The 20925-nt window shown below is 40.9% G+C and overlaps 1 protein-coding gene across 1 annotated transcript in view; it reads right to left on the bottom strand.

Annotated features, from left to right (window-relative positions):
• LOC117343744 (mitogen-activated protein kinase kinase kinase 20-like) overlaps positions 1 to 20925 on the bottom strand; it is an 86931-nt gene that overhangs the window by 17013 nt on the left and 48993 nt on the right. Inside the window, exon 17 of the mRNA XM_033906223.1 lies at positions 1434 to 1568. Within this exon, the coding sequence (XP_033762114.1) occupies positions 1434 to 1568 (135 nt within the window). The remainder of the gene's footprint in view (positions 1 to 1433; positions 1569 to 20925) is intronic.

The following is a 20925-nucleotide window of genomic DNA, read 5'->3' on the forward strand; positions in this document are numbered from 1 at the left end:
ACCCTAGTAGCCACCTGTGCATTACAAAAACCTGTCAATAAAGTTAAAATTGGTTCCTAATGTAACACAACTTCTTGTACAGTGTACATTAACCTCTTATATAAATGTCTACCTTTCTCTGCTTCTCGCTAAGTGACCTCTATATAGAGATTTGACTGTAGGTATTAGAAGTATGTTATTGTCTGTTTTATAACATTGACTCCATTTTACTACACAACAGTGTGAACTTCCTTTCGTCATTTCTATATTTTTTTATATAGATGTTAACAGCATCAGCTTCAGCACTGACAAAACCAATCAGAGAGAATAGATCTGGAACCTCCACTAGGACATCCCAGTGGTGGTACAACATACTATATTGATGCCAATCGATGTAGACTTATAAGGTCCTTCGCTAATGATAGCATGTACTTCTCGGTTAACGTGATGTAAACCAACTCCGAGGACAAAGATGACATTGTATATTGTTAAGAGTTTCTGTACGGTAGTATTAACCATACAAGAGGCCCAAGGGCCTTAACGGTCATCTGACTCTAAATTGAAGACCCTTATACTATTGTAGTATGCATTCTCTGTAGCAGGTATAGTGGCACTGTTGGCCATGATGGCCATCTTGGAATTTGGATCAACCCGAAAAATAACAACACTTGATCAAGTCTATCTCAGGATCATTTCTGGTAAGATAGAGCTGAATACCACAGGTGGAATTTGAGAAGAAGTTTGAAATAGGTGTTGTTCGGGAAAACCATGATTGCGCAATCATGTTACAAAATGGCCGCTGTGGCTGACATGTCAAAGTTTTTACGAGGCCGAAAAATAACAACACTTTGTTGGCTCCCCTCCCTTAACATGGTCACCAATTTCCAGCTCAATGGCACGAGTGGAACTGGAGAAGAAGTTTAAAATGTGTTTTTCAAGATGGCTGCCATCTTGGATTTCTGACAGACCTGAAAAATAACAACACTTGGCCAGGACCATCTCAGAATCATTTCAGGTAAGTTAGAGCTGAATCCCACTGGTGGAATTTGAGAAGAAGTTTGAAATATAGGTGTTCAGGAAAACCATGATTGCGCAATCATGTTACAAAATGGCTGCTGTGGCTGCCATGTCAAAGTTTTTACGATGCGGAAAAATAACAACTCTTTGTTGACTCTCCTTCCTTCACATCCTCACGAATTTCCAGCTCAATGGCACGAGTGGAACTGGAGAAGAAGTTTAAAATGTGCTTTTCAAGATGGTTGCCATGTTTTATATGGTCTGTTGTGAGACATCTACCTGACCAGTTAGTGACGGCCATGATGTGATATGTTATATGGTCTGTTGTGAGACATCTACCTGACCAGTTAGTGACGGCCATGATGTGATATGTTATATGGTGTGTTATGAGACATCTACCTGACCAGTTAGTGACCGCTATGATGTGATATACTTACATGATCTATTTTGAAGATACCATGGTTAGAGGAACAAGAAAAACTGACACTTTTAATCAAAGTCACTGGGATAACATCCTTGTCTTCTTCTTCATCTTCATCATCCATCTCCATGTACATCTTCCATTTATGGTCCTATAACACACAAGGTCAAAACAAGGTCAGAACCTTATGGTCCTACAACACACAAGGTCAAAACAAGGTCAGAACCTTATGGTCCTACAACACTCAAGGTCAGTACAAGGTCAAAACAAGGTCAGAACCTCATAGTCCTACAACACACAAGGTCAAAACAAGGTCAAAACAAGGTCAGAACCTCATAGTCCTACAACACACAAGGTCAAAACAAGGTCAAAACAAGGTCAGAACCTTATGGTCCTACAACACACAAGGTCAAACAAGGTCAGAACCTTATGACCCTACAACCCACAAGGTCATAACAAGGTCAGAACCTTATAGTCCTATAACACAAGGTCATTACAAGGTCAAATCAAGGTCAGAACCTTCTGGTTCTACAACACTCAAGATCAAAACAAGGTCAGAACCTTCTGGTCCTATGACACATAAGTTCAAAACAAGGTCAGAACCTTCTGGTTCTACAACACTCAAGATCAAATCAAGGTCAGAACCTTCTGGTCCTATGACACATAAGTTGAAAACAAGGTCAGAACTTTCTGGTCATAAGACATAAAAGGTCAAAACAAGGTCAAACACAAGGTCAGCACCTTATGGTCTAAGGCCAAAACAAGGTCAACAAAGTGAAAACAAGGTCAAACTAAGGTCTACACCTTCGTGTCCAATGACAATGTTAAGTCAAAGTCTGTATAAGGTAATACAAGAATACATCTTGGTCATATTTTTGAGAATTTACTAAAGACCTTTTGTGACATCATAAAATGATAATGAAATGACAACAAGGACAGAGTCAGGATGACACTAGAGGTGGATACATAGATCATACCAGGGATGTAAAACAGGTCAAACAAGACTTACACATTCATTGATATAAACAAAGCATGTTCAATTGTTATGAAACAATTTTCTTTCAGTTTTCCTGTCAAAATTCAAGAATAATATAAAGTAACAAATCACCCTTTATTTACTTGGCTTTTCTTTACATCAATTCTAAACTGCACGTTTTACCTGATTAATGATGATAAACTCTCCATAATTCCTGTTTATACATATTGAGAGCTGTCAAGGAGGTGTTAATAAGTCACTGAAGAACAAAGGCCAGAGTAAGGCTGTGGGATATGTCAATAGGATTGGTTTGAACCTAGAGACTTAGTAACCGGTTACCAGTTACACAGTATAGTATAAACATCTCTCAAGTGTATACAGCAAAGATACCACCCACCTTCTCATCCTCACCACAGGCAAACATTACATTATCATGACACTCAACGTCACAGCACACTGTCTTCATCTCAAGTTATTACATTGGGATCGAATTATTTTTCTTGTCATTCATGCCACTATGAACACAAATTGGTAAGATTCCTTTAAACACATGCCTAAAATGGATGTAAACAATTTGCATATAATGGCATGGATACTGAAACAAGGTCTGTTCATTTGTGTTCTTTTTGAGAATGTGGATTTGGTGCAGTGGTATAAGCTGAGGGTATTTCTGGCTAGGTGATTAGCTAGGTGCCGTAGATTGTGAGTTTCAGGCCTGGTCAGGATATTAAATTGTCTTCCTTGGTCATATGTCTTACAATGTTATATATCTTATTTTTAACAATCTTGACCACTGACCTTGATTTTTGACCTCAGTATGTATTTTAGTAAATTGAACACCTTGACCAAATTTCAGGTAGATAGCAGGTCAATAACTACTTATTCCAGGTAAGCTAACAAATTCTTTCTTGACACAAATAAGATCTTGTAAGAGTTTAAGAGCTTTCATTAACTATTTCAATTGACGGAGTAAGAAAGAAACAACTCTGAGAGGATAAACAAGAACCATTCTACAGAAATTGTATGTTCTCTAAGGTACAAATGTGGAATTGAGAGTTCTTTCTCCAAAAAGTTACGCTAGCATGCAGAGTGTTGAAGTAAATAGCTTAGTGAAGGTAGGGACAGCTAGCATGCAGAGTGTTGAAGAAAATAGCTTAGTGAAGGTATAGGACAGTTCCCAACGACCCAGTATATTTACAACGTGTGGCAGTTCACACACCATCAATTACTTTCACTAAACTATTGTTATGAAAACTTTGCCAAAACAGTATAATTTCTTGGCTTGGTGTCAAAACTCATATTGGTGAGCCAGAATGGAGATATAAATCATCAAATTGTTAAAAACAAAATAAAAACCTGAAAATATTGAATTATGTCTGTGGGAGTTTCTGTGTTATTACGACTCGGATCTGTCTGTAAATAACATTTGTAATTCAGATTTAATGACTATTACACAACAGAATTATTTTGTGTGAGTGTTAAAATTCCATTAATAAAAAGGAGATGATGTATTACATAGAAGTACATGTTTAATAATCCTACAGAAAATTATTTCTGAACACAATCTGAAATGACATCACAAAAGTCAAATAATTCGTACTTCTACAGGTTCCCCCCTCTATTTTACGTTAAAAATAAGTGGAGTTAATTTGCATGTGTTTATATCAATCTTAATTTTTCTTTAACACATTATCTCAACAGTAATATCACTGATTATTAACATTGGCTTTAATTGGGACATCAAACAAAAATATATCTCCATCTTTAAAAATCCACAAATAACAGTAAAAACAAACAATTCCATTGAAAGTGTTTTCTGAGATCTATTAAAATATTTCTTTTTTTTGTAAAGTATGCAAACATGCACATGATCACTGGGAATTTCATCATTCATTTTGTCAAAGCAATTATTTTTCTTCTAAAAAATGCCAAGTGCCAAGTTTATGCTCTCAGCTTTGTACAATTATAAATTAGAAGTGTTCCTGGTGTGTGTAAGTTTTAATTATTTTTGAAACAGTTGCCATGACAATGTTACAACTGCAAATCTCACATGGAGCAGGACTCTCAGCTTCAGCAGCATGTTCACATCTGTTGTGTGTATGGATAGAAGGGACTTCCTCCTTAGGACACTTCAACTCATAATCTTCCACCTCCGGGACAGTTGGACTTCAACTTAGCAATCCCCCACTCAAATCACTCACTCCAGTATCATGGACTCTTAACATTTAAGTATAAGCTGGCCCCAGCTGCATTAATCTTTCTGAACTAAAATTCTTTAACAAAGTTTTTTCCACTGGAAAGAATTGCAGAATTTAAGGGAAGTTTATTAACTAAAGAGATATCCGTTAATCTAATAACACTTTCCTCTGGAAAATCTCTGAAGTTAAGGTTACAGAGTATTGGTAAAGACAGGACCTACGTAATGACTTTGAATGCCTGCATGTATACAATATTTTAAAACAACTTTGGACAATCATGATTTGATGTAAAGTCTAGTTTTACTATATCTATTGAAAAACAGGAATTACATGCTAAAACTCCTGGACCTGCACGGTTATAAATTTCACTTGAATAAGTCAAACTTGGAATGGAAATGTGGATAGATACTAAAATATTACAATAATTACAGGATAATGCAATTCTGACCTTTAATTAGGACAAAAAATGTATGTGTGTGTATCTATTCTGAATACTCCACATCATATAGTTACAGTGAGGATTCACTGTCTTTAAAGCCAAGATCATCCTATTTTTTACATATACAGTGGAACTTCGTTAACTCGAACTTGGATAACTCGAATACCCCGCCTAACTCGAAGTACCTCGCCGGTCCCGGCCGAATTCTCTCTTTATCTTAGTTAAAAAAAACTCGGAAAATTCGAATTCGGATAACTCGAAAAACTCGGATAATACGAAGTAAAAATTTGGTCCCAACAATAAAAATCCTACTTGAAATGTTCGAATAACTCGAAGTATAATTTTCGTCGATCGGTGGCAAACGCCGACATTTTTTAAGAGCTAAATTCCGTTTGTAATACTGAACATATCGGCACTACTAACCTACATGCTATTATAAGTGTTTCATAAATTCATAAAAGAAATTGTCGGTTGAATCTTATAACAACACGTCTTGGTGATAAAAAGTACTGCTTTACTTACATCAGGTAATTTCCCAAGGCGGTCGCCGATATCAGTACACACGATAGTCAACAACTCATCTACCCGTTCGCTCAAGCGGAACTAATCTCTGACACACCGGTAGATCTACCCGGCTGATGTTTTTACAGGTGTAGAAATGAGACAGTCACCGGCGCCTATTAAATCTTTAAACTGCTGAAACAATAGCGTAATTACTGCCGAGGTGTTCAGAGTACAACTGTAACGGTCAGTGCTGTCTATTAAATCGGATAAAACGCCAACTCAGTTACAGTAACATTTTATACGCACATGCGCAGCCCAACTTCCGGTGCTAATACACATGGAAATGGCGTGGTTATCAATAAAAAGTAAGTAGGCCGATCAAACAGTATTTTATATATGTCCAATAAAAGGTAATGGTTCTGTTACGTTTTGTATGCAATCTGTGTTAAACTTAAACGGTTATTTGTTTTGACATTAATAACTTGTTATTTTGTCGAATTCCGTTTTATCGTTTACCTTTTGCAAACATGACTTGCACATCAGATCGTTATTGAAGTGACTAAGTGAAAGAAACTTTATCATGACTGTATATCGGCAAAACTACACCAAATTACAAGTGACATAACGGAACATTACATATATATTTACATGTATTGACCAGTCTTCACACTAAACTGATAAGCGACAGAGCGAAGTTATAATGATTATATAATGTTGACAAATATTGACCAAACTTTTCACCAAAAACGATAACTCGCTTAATTCGAACACTCGGATAACTCGAAGTTTTTTCGTGGTCCCGTCGACTTCGAGTTAAGGAAGTTCCACTGTATAATCAATAAACACACCAATTAGCACTCTTTTATGTGTGTGACATTGACAACGATGAGCTGTTTACTCCACCTTTACATTAGTCTCGACTAACAATTACTCCATCTTATGTCCACCTCTATATTAATCTCGACTAACAATTACTCCATCTTACGTCCACCTCTATATTAGTCTTGACTAACAATTACTCCATCTTACGTCCACCTCTATATTAGTCTCGACTAACAATTACTCCATCTTATGTCCACCTATATATTAGTCTTAACTAACAATTATTCCATCTTAAGTCCACCTTTACATTAGTCTCGACTAACAATTACTCCATCTTACGTCCACCTCTATATTTGTCTCGACTAACAATTACTCCATCTTACGTCCACCTCTATATTAGTCTCGACTAACAATTACTCCATCTTAAGTCCACCTTTACATTAGTCTCGACTAACAATTACTCCATCTTACGTCCACCTCTATATTAGTCTTGACTAACAATTACTCCATCTTACGTCCACCTCTATATTAGTCTCGACTAACAATTACTCCATCTTATGTCCACCTATATATTAGTCTTAACTAACAATTATTCCATCTTAAGTCCACCTTTACATTAGTCTCGACTAACAATTACTCCATCTTACGTCCACCTCTATATTTGTCTCGACTAACAATTACTCCATCTTACGTCCACCTCTATATTAGTCTCGACTAACAATTACTCCATCTTAAGTCCACCTTTACATTAGTCTCGACTAACAATTACTCCATCTTATGTCCACCTCTATATTAGTCTCGACTAACAATTACTCCATCTTACGTCCACCTCTATATTAGTCTTGACTAACAATTACTCCATCTTATGTCCACCTATATATTAGTCTTAACTAACAATTATTCCATCTTAAGTCCACCTTTACATTAGTCTCGACTAACAATTACTCCATCTTATGTCCACCTTTACATCAGTCTCGACTAACAATTACTCCATCTTATGTCCACCTATATATTAGTCTTAACTAACAATTATTCCATCTTAAGTCCACCTTTACATTAGTCTCGACTAACAATTACTCCATCTTATGTCCACCTTTACATCAGTCTCGACTAACAATTACTCCATCTTACGTCCACCTCTATATTAGTCTCGACTAACAATTACTCCATCTTATGTCCACCTATATATTAGTCTTAACTAACAATTATTCCATCTTATGTCCACCTCTATATTAGTCTTAACTAACAATTACTCCATCTTACGTCCACCTCTATATTAGTCTCGACTAACAATTACTCCATCTTACGTCCACCTCTATATTAGTCTCGACTAACAATTACTCCATCTTACGTCCACCTCTATATTAGTCTCGACTAACAATTACTCCATCTTACGTCCACCTCTATATTAGTCTTAACTAACAATTACTCCATCTTATGTCCACCTCTATATTAGTCTTAACTAACAATTACTCCATCTTATGTCCACCTATATATTAGTCTTAACTAACAATTACTCCATCTTACGTCCACCTTTACATTAGTCTCGACTAACAATTACTCCATCTTACGTCCACCTCTATATTAGTCTTGACTAACAATTACTCCATCTTATGTCCACCTTTACATTAGTCTCGACTAACAATTACTCCATCTTACGTCCACCTCTATATTAGTCTCGACTAACAATTACTCCATCTTATGTCCACCTCTATATTAGTCTCGACTAACAATTACTCCATCTTACGTCCACCTCTATATTAGTCTCGACTAACAATTACTCCATCTTAAGTCCACCTTTACATTAGTCTCGACTAACAATTACTCCATCTTATGTCCACCTCTATATTAGTCTCGACTAACAATTACTCCATCTTAAGTCCACCTTTACATTAGTCTTAACTAACAATTACTCCATCTTACGTCCACCTCTATATTAGTCTCGACTAACAATTACTCCATCTTACGTCCACCTCTATATTAGTCTCGACTAACAATTACTCCATCTTATGTCCACCTTTACATTAGTCTCGACTAACAATTACTCCATCTTATGTCCACCTTTACATTAGTCTCGACTAACAATTACTCCATCTTACGTCCACCTATATATTAGTCTCGACTAACAATTACTCCATCTTATGTCCACCTCTATATTAGTCTCGACTAACAATTACTCCATCTTATGTCCACCTCTATATTAGTCTCGACTAACAATTACTCCATCTTATGTCCACCTTTACATTAGTCTCGACTAACAATTACTCCATCTTACGTCCACCTCTATATTAGTCTTAACTAACAATTACTCCATCTTATGTCCACCTTTACATTAGTCTCGACTAACAATTACTCCATCTTAAGTCCACCTTTACATTAGTCTTAACTAACAATTACTCCATCTTAAGTCCACCTTTACATTAGTCTCGACTAACAATTACTCCATCTTAAGTCCACCTTTACATTAGTCTCGACTAACAATTACTCCATCTTACGTCCACCTTTACATTAGTCTTAACTAACAATTACTCCATCTTATGTCCACCTTTACATTAGTCTCGACTAACAATTACTCCATCTTAAGTCCACCTTTACATTAGTCTCGACTAACAATTACTCCATCTGACATCCACCTCTATATTAGTCTTAACTAACAATTACTCCATCTTATGTCCACCTCTATATTAGTCTCGACTAACAATTACTCCATCTTATGTCCACCTTTACATTAGTCTCGACTAACAATTACTCCATCTTACGTCCACCTCTATATTAGTCTTAACTAACAATTACTCCATCTTACGTCCACCTCTATATTAGTCTCGACTAACAATTACTCCATCTTAAGTCCACCTTTACATTAGTCTTAACTAACAATTACTCCATCTTAAGTCCACCTTTATATTAGTCTCGACTAACAATTACTCCATCTTAAGTCCACCTTTACATTAGTCTCGACTAACAATTACTCCATCTTATGTCCACCTTTATATTAGTCTCGACTAACAATTACTCCATCTTAAGTCCACCTTTACATTAGTCTCGACTAACAATTACTCCATCTTATGTCCACCTTTACATCAGTCTCAACTAACAATTACTCCATCTTACGTCCACCTCTATATTAGTCTCGACTAACAATTACTCCATCTTATGTCCACCTATATATTAGTCTTAACTAACAATTATTCCATCTTATGTCCACCTCTATATTAGTCTTAACTAACAATTACTCCATCTTAAGTCCACCTTTACATTAGTCTCGACTAACAATTACTCCATCTTATGTCCACCTTTATATTAGTCTCGACTAACAATTACTCCATCTTAAGTCCACCTTTACATTAGTCTCGACTAACAATTACTCCATCTTATGTCCACCTTTACATCAGTCTCAACTAACAATTACTCCATCTTACGTCCACCTCTATATTAGTCTCGACTAACAATTACTCCATCTTATGTCCACCTATATATTAGTCTTAACTAACAATTATTCCATCTTATGTCCACCTCTATATTAGTCTTAACTAACAATTACTCCATCTTAAGTCCACCTTTATATTAGTCTCGACTAACAATTACTCCATCTTAAGTCCACCTTTACATTAGTCTCGACTAACAATTACTCCATCTTAAGTCCACCTTTACATTAGTCTCGACTAACAATTACTCCATCTTATGTCCACCTCTATATTAGTCTCGACTAACAATTACTCCATCTTAAGTCCACCTTTACATTAGTCTCGACTAACAATTACTCCATCTTAAGTCCACCTCTATATTAGTCTTAACTAACAATTACTCCATCTTACGTCCACCTCTATATTAGTCTCGACTTACAATTACTCCATCTTAAGTCCACCTTTACATTAGTCTCGACTATTATTACTCAATCTTAAGTTCACCCTTACATCAGTCTCGACTAACAATTACTCCATCTTATGTCCACCTCTACATTCGTCTTGGCTTTCATTACTGGTAGGCACAAAAACTCACATAATCCTCCTTCAGGCTAATACATTTTAACAATAGAAATTTTGCACATTTCTGATGTCTGAACAGAGGAATGCCCCTTTAAGCAATACTTTTATAATACCTGCCATTTAGTTTTATAACCAACTTTAAATTAGAAGAATTGTGACAAAACTGGGGCCAGGCTGACCAACAGAACACAAGAAATTCTGTTACTGACATTTAATTTAATAATCCTCATGAATATGTTAATGAAACTTTTACTAAATACTGCTTCATTAAGTAACACTGATACTTCATTAAGAAATAGGACCCTGAAAAATGCGGAAAATCCACTGAAATTTAAACACCAGATGTTCTCTGAAGACAACATATTGTCAAATTATCAGGTTTATTAGATTTTTCCTGAGGATGAATAAGAATCTGTTGTGATTTAATCCCTCCCTGGGACTCTCTCTTATGGTCAAACAATCTACTATGAATACTTGGGCTTCTTTGATTCTTCTGAATTTAAATTATGCATCATAAATTAAAATAACTGTCATTTTAAAGGACATCAATTATCTCACACAGACAATGAATCTTGTTCAAACAAATCAGTTCTGTGAGAATAAACAGAATGATAGGGACAATAATGATTTCTGGGAGAATGAGAATTTGCCCATTATTTTCTTGGATGAGGACAACAACAACAACAACAACAACAACAACAACAACAACAAAAAGACCCAATCACAAAACTTGTATATGAATGTTTAAGAGAAATCCTTTTCTGTAAGTGTTCATCATTTGTATCCATGTATTGATGTAAGAAAAGTAGAGAAACCTCTCCAGTTCAGCAGAAAATGTTCAATGTGGTTCCTGGTCCGGATGAGGAAGGTTCAGAAGTATGTAAGACTAAAGAACCAGTAAATCTGTATTGACGTGTAGTAGCCTGAAGTACACTGGCTCCCATCATCCCTCTGCACAGAAAATTCTTTAGACATTCCCCATGTTTCAGAATATAATTCTTTCAAGAAAGTCAAAGAAAACACACATGGATGATAAAAATAGCATAAAACAAACTCTTCATCAAAAGTTACTTAATCAGAAATTTCTAAAAGGACAATTAGTGGAGAACATACAGACTAGCTAGAGCACTACTTTTGTACTTCATTAAAGTTCAAAATCTTTTTTGTAGCTTTGAAGACATCACTTCAATCCTTGCTTTAAAAACATCTAAATGAATTAGTCTGTTTTTATTAATTAGTTTGCCGTACCTGTGATGAAACACGTAAAGTCAGGAAAATGCTGCAGACACCCAGGCGACCGTTTTACATACACAGTTAATTATATTGACGATTTGTTTTTGCTGTAGTCTGCGTTAGAATTGGTCTGACACATTAAACAGAATTTGTTACTCTAAAGGGTCAGAGAATGGAAATTAAAACATTCCCTTATCAAAAACAAGATAATTAGTCTAGAGCTACAGCTGAAAACTATTTGACAAGTTGATCTCTGTGATGATTATCTGAATTTTTTCTTCCTTTTTTTTTCTAAGCATTCTTTTGAATTTTTCTATCTTATTTTTCAAGCTTTTCCCCCCTCCCCCCAATCTTACTTATCAAATCAGACTCATCTTTTAAAATTATCAAAAATTACCAGCTATAGAATTGAAATGAAATGTATATCGAAAGAAAAAACTAATTTTTCAGACCCTGGCACAAAGTGTGACCATGTGATACATTTGATGATTTTTTTTCTCCGATTCAGGCACAAATAATTTGTACATTAACAAAATATATCAAGAAATTTTAGAGGAATTCTACCGTAGAAGCAAACTGTTTCTAGTCGAAATGTCTTTAAAATGTCATTAAAATGAAGTAAATTAATCATAAAAGTAATATTTCTATGAAGAATTCAAAAGCTAATGGTATAAATGAGCCATAACTTTTGTTGACGGTATATATTGTAGAGTATAATACAATACCCAATTCCATTAACGATCATAAAACTACTTCAAACAGACTAACTCACAGTAATTCACCTTAATGGAAAACTCTGACACAGTACATTGGCCATAATTCTGCCGTTAATCTGAAAACCTAAATAGCTACATCTTCCGTAGATGACATTTTAATCCAAGTCCTTGTGAGCATCAAGGGTTTTGATACATCAGATTTTCATATTCAATCTGGTCATAGTCTTAATGTCTCCAATTCCATCAGTAAAGCTCCTCAGGGTACTACAGTACCACAACAGGGGATCCAGGTCTGTAGTGGTCTAGGGTACTTCAGTAGTTCTACAGGGGATCCAGGTCTGTAGTGTTCTAGGGTACTCCAGTAGTACTACAGGGGATAAAGGTCTGTAGTGTTCTAGGGTACTCCAGTAGTACTACAGGGGATCCAGGTCTGTAGTGTTCTAGGGTACTCCAGTAGTACTACAGGGGATCCAGGTCTGTAGTGTTCTAGGGTACTCCAGTAGTACTACAGGGGATACAGGTCTGTAGTGTTCTAGGGTACTCCAGTAGTACTACAGGGGATCCAGGTCTGTAGTGTTCTAGGGTACTCCAGTAGTTCTACAGGGGATACAGGTCTGTAGTGGTCTGGAGTACTCCAGTAGTACTACAGGGGATCCAGGTCTGTAGTGTTCTAGGGTACTCCAGTAGTACTACAGGGGATCCCGGTCTGAAGTGTTCTAGGGTACTCCAGTAGTTCTACAGAGGATACAGGTCTGTAGTGTTCTAGGGTAATCCAGTAGTACTACAGGGGATCCAGGTCTGTAGTGGTCTGGGGTACTCCAGTAGTACTACAGGGGATCCAGGTCTGTAGTGTTCTAGGGTACTCCAGTAGTACTACAGGGGATCCAGGTCTGTAGTGTTCTAGGGTACTCCAGTAGTACTACAGGGGATCCAGGTCTGTAGTGGTCTAGGGTACTCCAGTAGTTCTACAGGGGATCCAGGTCTGTAGTGTTCTAGGTTACTCCAGTAGTACTACAGGGGATCCAGGTCTGTAGTGGTCTGGGGTACTCCAGTAGTACTACAGGGGATCCGGGTCTGTAGTGGTCTGGGGTACTCCAGTAGTACTACAGGGGATCCAGGTCTGTAGTGTTCTAGGGTACTCCAGTAGTTCTACAGGGGATCCAGGTCTGTAGTGTTCTAGGGTACTCCAGTAGTACTACAGGGGATCCAGGTCTGTAGTGTTCTAGGGTACTCCAGTAGTACTACAGGGGATCCAGGTCTGTAGTGGTCTAGGGTACTCCAGTAGTTCTACAGGGGATCCAGGTCTGTAGTGTTCTAGGGTACTCCAGTAGTACTACAGGGGATCCAGGTCTGTAGTGTTCTAGGGTACTCCAGTAGTTCTACAGGGGATCCAGGTCTGTAGTGTTCTAGGGTACTCCAGTAGTACTACAGGGGATCCAGGTCTGTAGTGGTCTAGGGTACTCCAGTAGTTCTACAGGGGATCCAGGTCTGTAGTGTTCTAGGGTACTCCAGTAGTACTAGAGGGGATCCAGGTCTGTAGTGTTCTAGAGTACTCCAGTAGTACTACAGGTGATCCAGGTCTGTAGTGTTCTAGGGTACTCCAGTAGTGGGATCCAGGTCTGTAGTGTTCTAGAGTACTCCAGTAGTACTACAGGTGATCCAGGTCTGTAGTGTTCTAGGGTACTCCAGTAGTGGGATCCAGATCTGTAGTGTTCTAGGGTACTCCAGTAGTTCTACAGGGGATCCAGGTCTGTAGTGTTCTAGGGTACTCCAGTAGTACTACAGGGGATCCAGGTCTGTAGTGTTCTAGGGTACTCCAGTAGTACTACAGGGGATCCAGGTCTGTAGTGTTCTAGGGTACTCCAGTAGTTCTACAGGGGATCCAGGTCTGTAGTGTTCTAGGGTACTCCAGTAGTTCTACAGGGGATCCAGGTCTGTAGTGTTGTAGGGTACTCCAGTAGTACTACAGGGGATCCAGGTCTGTAGTGTTCTAGGGTACTCCAGTAGTTCTACAGGGGATCCAGGTCTGTAGTGTTCTAGGTTACTCCAGTAGTACTACAGGGGATCCAGGTCTGTAGTGTTCTAGGGTACTCCAGTAGTTCTACAGGGGATCCAGGTCTGTAGTGGTCTAGGTTACTCCAGTAGTACTACAGGGGATCCAGGTCTGTAGTGTTCTAGGGTACTCCAGTAGTACTACAGGGGATCCAGGTCTGTAGTGTTCTAGGGTACTCCAGTAGTACTACAGGGGATCCAGGTCTGTAGTGGTCTAGGTTACTCCAGTAGTACTACAGGGGATCCAGGTCTGTAGTGTTCTAGGGTACTCCAGTAGTTCTACAGGGGATCCAGGTCTGTAGTGTTCTAGGGTACTCCAGTAGTACTACAGGGGATCCAGGTCTGTAGTGGTCTGGGGTACTCCAGTAGTGGCATCCAGGTCTGTAGTGTTCTAGGGTACTCCAGTAGTACTACAGAGGATCCAGGTCTGTAGTGTTCTAGGTTACTCCAGTAGTACTACAGGGGATCCAGGTCTGTAGTGTTCTAGGTTACTCCAATAGTACTACAGGGGATCCAGGTCTGTAGTGGTCTAGGGTACTCCAGTAGTACTACAGGGGATCCAGGTCTGTAGTGTTCTAGGGTACTCCAGTAGTACTACAGGGGATCCAGGTCTGTAGTGTTCTAGGGTACTCCAGTAGTTCTACAGGGGATCCAGGTCAGTAGTGTTCTAGGGTACTCCAGTAGTACTACAGGGGATACAGGTCTGTAGTGTTCTAGGGTACTCCAGTAGTACTAGAGGGGATCCAGGTCTGTAGTGGTCTAGAGTACTCCAGTAGTACTACAGAGGATACAGGTTTGTAGTGTTCTAGGGTACTCCAGTAGTACTACAGAGGATCCAGGTCTGTAGTGTTCTAGGGTACCAGTAGTACTACAGGGGATCCAGGTTTGTAGTGTTCTAGGGTACTCCAGTAGTTCTACAGGGGATCCAGGTCTGTAGTGTTCTAGGGTACTCCAGTAGTACTACAGGGGATCCAGGTCTGTAGTGGTCTGGGGTACTCCAGTAGTGGCATCCAGGTCTGTAGTGTTCTAGGGTACTCCAGTAGTACTACAGAGGATCCAGGTCTGTAGTGTTCTAGGGTACTCCAGTATTACTACAGGGGATCCAGGTCAGTAGTGTTCTAGGGTACTCCAGTAGTTCTACAGGGGATCCAGGTCTGTAGTGTTCTAGGGTACTCCAGTAGTGGGATCCAGGTCTGTAGTGTTCTAGGGTACTCCAGTAGTTCTACAGGGGATCCAGGTCTGTAGTGGTCTAGGGTACTCCAGTAGTACTACAGGGGATCCAGGTCTGTAGTGGTCTAGGTTACTCCAGTAGTACTACAGGGGATCCAGGTCTGTAGTGTTCTAGGGTACTCCAGTAGTTCTACAGGGGATCCAGGTCTGTAGTGGTCTAGGTTACTCCAGTAGTACTACAGGGGATCCAGGTCTGTAGTGTTCTAGGGTACTCCAGTAGTACTACAGGGGATCCAGGTCTGTAGTGTTCTAGGGTACTCCAGTAGTACTACAGGGGATCCAGGTCTGTAGTGGTCTAGGTTACTCCAGTAGTACTACAGGGGATCCAGGTCTGTAGTGTTCTAGGGTACTCCAGTAGTTCTACAGGGGATCCAGGTCTGTAGTGTTCTAGGGTACTCCAGTAGTACTACAGGGGATCCAGGTCTGTAGTGGTCTGGGGTACTCCAGTAGTGGCATCCAGGTCTGTAGTGTTCTAGGGTACTCCAGTAGTACTACAGAGGATCCAGGTCTGTAGTGTTCTAGGTTACTCCAGTAGTACTACAGGGGATCCAGGTCTGTAGTGTTCTAGGTTACTCCAATAGAACTACAGGGGATCCAGGTCTGTAGTGGTCTAGGGTACTCCAGTAGTACTACAGGGGATCCAGGTCTGTAGTGTTCTAGGGTACTCCAGTAGTACTACAGGGGATCCAGGTCTGTAGTGTTCTAGGGTACTCCAGTAGTTCTACAGGGGATCCAGGTCAGTAGTGTTCTAGGGTACTCCAGTAGTACTACAGGGGATACAGGTCTGTAGTGTTCTAGGGTACTCCAGTAGTACTAGAGGGGATCCAGGTCTGTAGTGGTCTAGAGTACTCCAGTAGTACTACAGAGGATACAGGTTTGTAGTGTTCTAGGGTACTCCAGTAGTACTACAGAGGATCCAGGTCTGTAGTGTTCTAGGGTACCAGTAGTACTACAGGGGATCCAGGTCTGTAGTGTTCTAGGGTACTCCAGTAGTTCTACAGGGGATCCAGGTCTGTAGTGTTCTAGGGTACTCCAGTAGTACTACAGGGGATCCAGGTCTGTAGTGGTCTGGGGTACTCCAGTAGTGGCATCCAGGTCTGTAGTGTTCTAGGGTACTCCAGTAGTACTACAGAGGATCCAGGTCTGTAGTGTTCTAGGGTACTCCAGTATTACTACAGGGGATCCAGGTCAGTAGTGTTCTAGGGTACTCCAGTAGTTCTACAGGGGATCCAGGTCTGTAGTGTTCTAGGGTACTCCAGTAGTGGGATCCAGGTCTGTAGTGTTCTAGGGTACTCCAGTAGTTCTACAGGGGATCCAGGTCTGTAGTGGTCTAGGGTACTCCAGTAGTACTACAGGGGATCCAGGTCTGTAGTGGTCTAGGTTACTCCAGTAGTACTACAGGGGATCCAGGTCTGTAGTGTTCTAGGGTACTCCAGTAGTTCTACAGGGGATCCAGGTCTGTAGTGTTCTAGGTTACTCCAGTAGTACTACAGGGGATCCAGGTCTGTAGTGTTCTAGGGTACTACAGTAGTACTACAGGGGATCCAGGTCTGTAGTGTTCTAGGGTACTCCAGTAGTTCTACAGGGGATCCAGGTCTGTAGTGGTCTAGGGTACTCCAGTAGTGGGATCCAGGTCTGTAGTGGTCTAGGTTACTCCAGTAGTACTACAGGGGATCCAGGTCTGTAGTGTTCTAGGGTACTCCAGTAGTACTACAGGGGATCCAGGTCTGTAGTGTTCTAGGGTACTCCAGTAGTACTACAGAGGATCCAGGTCAGTAGTGTTCTAGGGTACTCCAGTAGCTCTACAGGGGATACAGGTCTGTAGTGTTCTAGGGTACTCCAGTAGTGGGATCCAGGTCTGTAGTGTTCTAGGGTACTCCAGTAGTACTACAGGGGATCCAGGTCTGTAGTGGTCTAGGGTACTCCAGTATTACAACAGGGGATCCAGGTCTGTAGTGTTCTAGGGTACTCCAGTAGTTCTACAGGGGATCCAGGTCTGTAGTGTTCTAGGGTACTCCAGTAGTACTACAGAGGATCCAGGTCTGTAGTGTTCTAGGGTACTCCAGTAGTTCTACAGGGGATTCAGGTCTGTAGTGTTCTAGGTTACTCCAGTAGTACTACAGGGGATCCAGGTCTGTAGTGGTCCAGGGTATTCAGTAGTACTACAGGGGATCCAGGTATGTAGTGTTCTAGGGTACTCCAGTAGTACTACAGAGGATACAGGTCTGTAGTGTTCTAGGGTACCAGTAGTACTACAGGGGATCCAGGTCTGTAGTGTTCTAGGGTACTCCAGTAGTTCTACAGGGGATCCAGGTCTGTAGTGTTCTAGGGTACTCCAGTAGTACTACAGGGGATCCAGGTCTGTAGTGGTCTGGGGTACTCCAGTAGTACTACAGAGGATCCAGGTCTGTAGTGTTCTAGGTTACTCCAGCAGTACTACAGGGGATCCAGATCTGTAGTGTTCTAGGTTACTCCAGTAGTACTACAGAGGATCCAGGTCTGTAGTGGTCCAGGGTACTCCAGTAGTACTACAGGGGATCCAGGTCTGTAGTGTTCTAGGGTACTCCAGTAGTACTACAGGGGATACAGGTCTGTAGTGTTCTAGGGTACTCCAGTAGTGGCATCCAGGTCTGTAGTGTTCTAGGGTACTCCAGTAGTACTACAGAGGATCCAGGTCTGTAGTGTTCTAGGTTACTCCAGTAGTTCTACAGGGGATCCAGGTCTGTAGTGTTCTAGGGTACTCCAGTAGTACTAGAGGGGATCAAGGTCTGTAGTGTTCTAGGTTACTCCAGTAGTTCTACAGGGGATCCAGATCTGTAGTGTTCTAGGGTACTCCAGTAGTACTACAGAGGATCCAGGTCTGTAGTGTTCTAGGGTACTCCAGTAGTACTACAGGGGATCCAGGTCTGTAGTGGTCTAGGGTACTCCAGTAGTACTACAGGGGATACAGGTCTGTAGTGTTCTAGGGTACTACAGTAGTACTACAGGGGATACAGGTCTGTAGTGTTCTAGGGTACTCCAGTAGTACTACAGGGGATCCAGGTCTGTAGTGGTCTAGGGTACTGCAGTAGTACTACAGGGGATCCAGGTCTGTAGTGTTCTAGGGTACTACAGTAGTACTACAGGGGATCCAGGTCTGTAGTGTTCTAGGGTACTCCAGTAGTTCTACAGGGGATCCAGGTCTGTAGTGGTCTAGGGTACTGCAGTAGTGGGATCCAGGTCTGTAGTGGTCTATGTTACTCCAGTAGTACTACAGGGGATCCAGGTCTGTAGTGTTCTAGGGTACTCCAGTAGTACTACAGAGGATCCAGGTCAGTAGTGTTCTAGGGTACTCCAGTAGTTCTACAGGGGATCCAGGTCTGTAGTGTTCTAGGGTAATTCAGTAGTTCTACAGGGGATCCAGGTCTGTAGTGTTCTAGGGTACTCCAGTAGTACTACAGGGGATACAGGTCTGTAGTGTTCTAGGGTACTCCAGTAGTGGCATCCAGGTCTGTAGTGTTCTAGGGTACTCCAGTAGTACTACAGAGGATCCAGGTCTGTAGTGTTCTAGGTTACTCCAGTAGTTCTACAGGGGATCCAGGTCTGTAGTGTTCTAGGGTACTCCAGTAGTACTAGAGGGGATCAAGGTCTGTAGTGTTCTAGGTTACTCCAGTAGTTCTACAGGGGATCCAGGTCTGTAGTGTTCTAGGGTACTTCAGTAGTTCTACAGGGGATCCAGGTCTGTAGTGTTCTAGGGTACTCCAGTAGTTCTACAGGGGATCCAGATCTGTAGTGTTCTAGGGTACTCCAGTAGTACTACAGAGGATCCAGGTCTGTAGTGTTCTAGGGTACTCCAGTAGTACTACAGGGGATCCAGGTCTGTAGTGGTCTAGGGTACTCCAGTAGTACTACAGGGGATCCAGGTCTGTAGTGGTCTAGGGTACTCCAGTAGTACTACAGGGGATCCAGGTCTGTAGTGGTCTAGGGTACTCCAGTAGTACTACAGGGGATCCAGGTCTGTAGTGGTCTAGGGTACTCCAGTAGTTCTACAGGGGATCCAGGTCTGTAGTGTTCTAGGTTACTCCAGCAGTGGGATCCAGGTCTGTAGTGTTCTAGGGTACTCCAGTAGTTCTACAGGGGATCCAGGTCTGTAGTGTTCTAGGTTACTCCAGTAGTACTACAGGGGATACAGGTCTGTAGTGGTCTAGGTTACTCCAGTAGTACTACAGGGGATACAGGTCTGTAGTGTTCTAGGTTACTCCAGTAGTACTACAGAGGATCCAGGTCTGTAGTGGTCTAGGTTACTCCAGTAGTTCTACAGGGGATCCAGGTCTGTAGTGTTCTAGGGTACTCCAGTAGTACTACAGGGGATCCAGGTCTGTAGTGTTCTAGGGTACTCCAGTAGTACTACAGGGGATCCAGGTCTGTAGTGTTCTAGGGTACTCCAGTAGTACTACAGGGGATCCAGGTCTGTAGTGTTCTGGGGTACTCCAGCAGTACTACAGGGGATCCAGGTCTGTAGTGTTCTAGGGTACTCCAGTAGTACTACAGGGGATCCAGGTCTGTAGTGTTCTAGGGTACTCCAGTAGTACTACAGGGGATACAGGTCTGTAGTGTTCTAGGGTACTCCAGTAGTACTACAGGGGATCCAGGTCTGTAGTGTTCTAGGGTACTCCAGTAGTACTACAGGGGATACAGGTCTGTAGTGTTCTAGGGTACTCCAGTAGTACTCCAGGGGATCCAGGTCTGTAGTGTTCTGGGGTACTCCAGCAGTACTACAGGGGATCCAGGTCTGTAGTGTTCTAGGTTACTCCAGTAGTACTACAGAGGATCCAGGTCTGTAGTGGTCTAGGTTACTCCAGTAGTTCTACAGGGGATCCAGGTCTGTAGTGTTCTAGGGTACTCCAGTAGTACTACAGGGGATCCAGATCTGTAGTGGTCTAGGGTACTCCAGTATTACAACAGGGGATCCAGGTCTGTAGTGTTCTAGGGTACTCCAGTAGTTCTACAGGGGATCCAGGTCTGTAGTGTTCTAGGGTACTCCAGTATTACTACAGGGGATCCAGGTCTGTAGTGTTCTAGGATACTCAGAGGATCCAGGTCTGTAGTGTTCTAGGGTAGTAGGATAACTCTTTTAAACATATCCAAGTCTGTCAGTTTATCAGTTTACACATCTGTATGTTCAATATAATGTTGTTGTGATATTAACAGCTTTTGTATTTGAAACTGTTTTCAGATATAAGCTGAAAGTCAATTCAATCTAATTATGAGGCCATGCAGTATACATGTACATGATTAAAATGACCAAATAAAGAAGCATTTTGAAGATGGCTGTCATGAAGGCCATCTTAGACCTCTCCACCGATTCAAAAA

The sequence above is a fragment of the Pecten maximus genome, chromosome 15 (genome assembly GCF_902652985.1).
Source record: "Pecten maximus chromosome 15, xPecMax1.1, whole genome shotgun sequence".
Taxonomy (NCBI): domain Eukaryota; kingdom Metazoa; phylum Mollusca; class Bivalvia; order Pectinida; family Pectinidae; genus Pecten; species Pecten maximus.